Here is a 1,792-nt window from a genome sequence, read left to right on the forward strand (position 1 = left end):
TGTTTATATGACTCCTCCTCCTGGTTTCTCTCATCCTTCTCAACATGTATGTCATCTTAGCCGAGCTATCTATGGACTCAAACAGGCTCCTCGTGCCTGGTTTGAGCGGTTTCGCAATGTGGTTCTTACTCTTGATTTCACAGAGAGCTCTAATGATTATGCCCTCTTCACTAGGCAGACTTCTTGAGGCATCACCATTCTACTTCTTTATGTTGACGATATGGTTATCACTGGTGATGATGTCGATACAGTTCTTTCTTTGAAACAGCGGTTACATACCGAGTTTCAGATGAAAGATCTTGGTCCTCTTCGTTATTTTCTTGGTCTTGAGGTTGCTTATTCTCGTCGAGGTTACTTGGTGTCTCAACAGAAGTACCTATCTGACATTTTTCGACGAGCTGATATCACTGATCTTCGCACTGCCTCTACCCCTATTGAGCTGCATCACCGTCTTTCATCTTCTGATGGTGAGCCTCTGCCTGATCCTACTCGCTATCGTGCGCTTGTTGGTGCTCTTGTCTATCTGACTATTACTCGGCCTGATATTGCATATGTTGTTCGTGTTCTTATTCAATTTGTGAGTGCTCCTCGCTCTACTCATTACGCTGCCCTCTTACGAGTTCTTCGTTATCTTCGTGGCACTATATCTCGCTCTTTACTTTTTTCTGCCACATCTTCTCTTGAGTTGCGCGCCTATTGTGATGTTGATTGGGCAGGTGATGCCTCTGATCGACGTTCTACTACTGGTTTCTGCATTTTTTTTGGAGATTCTCTTATCTCTTGGAAAAGCAAGAAACAATCTACGGTTGCTTTTTCTACTACTGAAGCTGAGTATGGTGCTATGTCTTCTACTGCTAAGGAAGTTCTTTGGTTGTGACAGATTTTGATGGACTTTGGTGTCTCTGTCTCTACCCCTACTCCTATACACTGTGACAACCAGAGTGCCATCAAAATCGCTGCTAATCCTGTCTTTCAGGAACGTACAAAGCATCTTGAGATCGCTCTTCACTTTGTTCGTCATCATTATATTGATGGCAGTATTATTCTTCCTTATGTTGCCTCTACACAACAGCTTGCTGATATTTTCACTAAGGCACATACAGTCTCTCGGTTTCAGTTTCTGATTGACAAACTCTCGGTTTATGACCCACCATGAGTTTAAGGGGGCGTGTTAGACTGATATGTTATATGTATGTATGTACATTGTGTATGTATATGTGTATATACATACGTATAGTTATACTTGCATATTTATTTGCTCTATAAATATGACCCAAAGGGGTCATCTATTGTGCGCTTGCTAAATACATATCCTCTTCTTCTAACAGATCCCATCTAACGAAATGTTTGCACATCTATATATATATATATATAATGATGAGCATAAGGTTTTGTTTAATAATGTTTGCAATCTTTGTGAGTTTAATTTATGAATTTAATGGATGGATCATGCAATCAACTAAGGTAGAGTCTATTATTAATTTTAGGATCTATTTGGATGACATATTTTGCAATTGGGATGTAAACCTTAGATATCACTATTTTCTTTCTGAATATTTAATGTTTCTTAAAGTATTATTAGTATGTTTTTATGAACAAAATTATAATTAAAAATCACGCATTTTTCTCACTCATAAGTTCAACTTAGAAGGCTTGCTAGATTAACTTATTTTTATAATTATAAAAAATTAAATATTGATCAACTTATTTTTAATTATTAATTATTTTATAAAAATACAAAAAAAAAAAAATTGGGTAACCCTTGTGTTGGTGTTTTTTCGTAAACATTACT

The 1,792-nt window shown here is 36.9% G+C and overlaps 1 protein-coding gene across 1 annotated transcript; it reads left to right on the forward strand.

The window, feature by feature from the left end:
* Window positions 1-220: 220 nt before the first annotated feature.
* On the forward strand, window positions 221-877 carry LOC120284167 (uncharacterized mitochondrial protein AtMg00810-like). The gene has a single exon (XM_039290960.1). The coding sequence runs from the start codon at window positions 221-223 to the stop codon at window positions 875-877; it is 657 nt and encodes a 218-aa protein (XP_039146894.1).
* Window positions 878-1,792: the final 915 nt, after the last annotated feature.

The sequence above is a fragment of the Dioscorea cayenensis genome, chromosome 19 (genome assembly GCF_009730915.1).
Source record: "Dioscorea cayenensis subsp. rotundata cultivar TDr96_F1 chromosome 19, TDr96_F1_v2_PseudoChromosome.rev07_lg8_w22 25.fasta, whole genome shotgun sequence".
NCBI lineage: Eukaryota > Viridiplantae > Streptophyta > Magnoliopsida > Dioscoreales > Dioscoreaceae > Dioscorea > Dioscorea cayenensis.

Coding starts and splice junctions, on each gene's coding strand:
- LOC120284167 (XM_039290960.1), top strand. CDS start 221: ATGGTTATCACTGGTGATGATGTCGATACAGTTCTTTCTTTGAAACAG.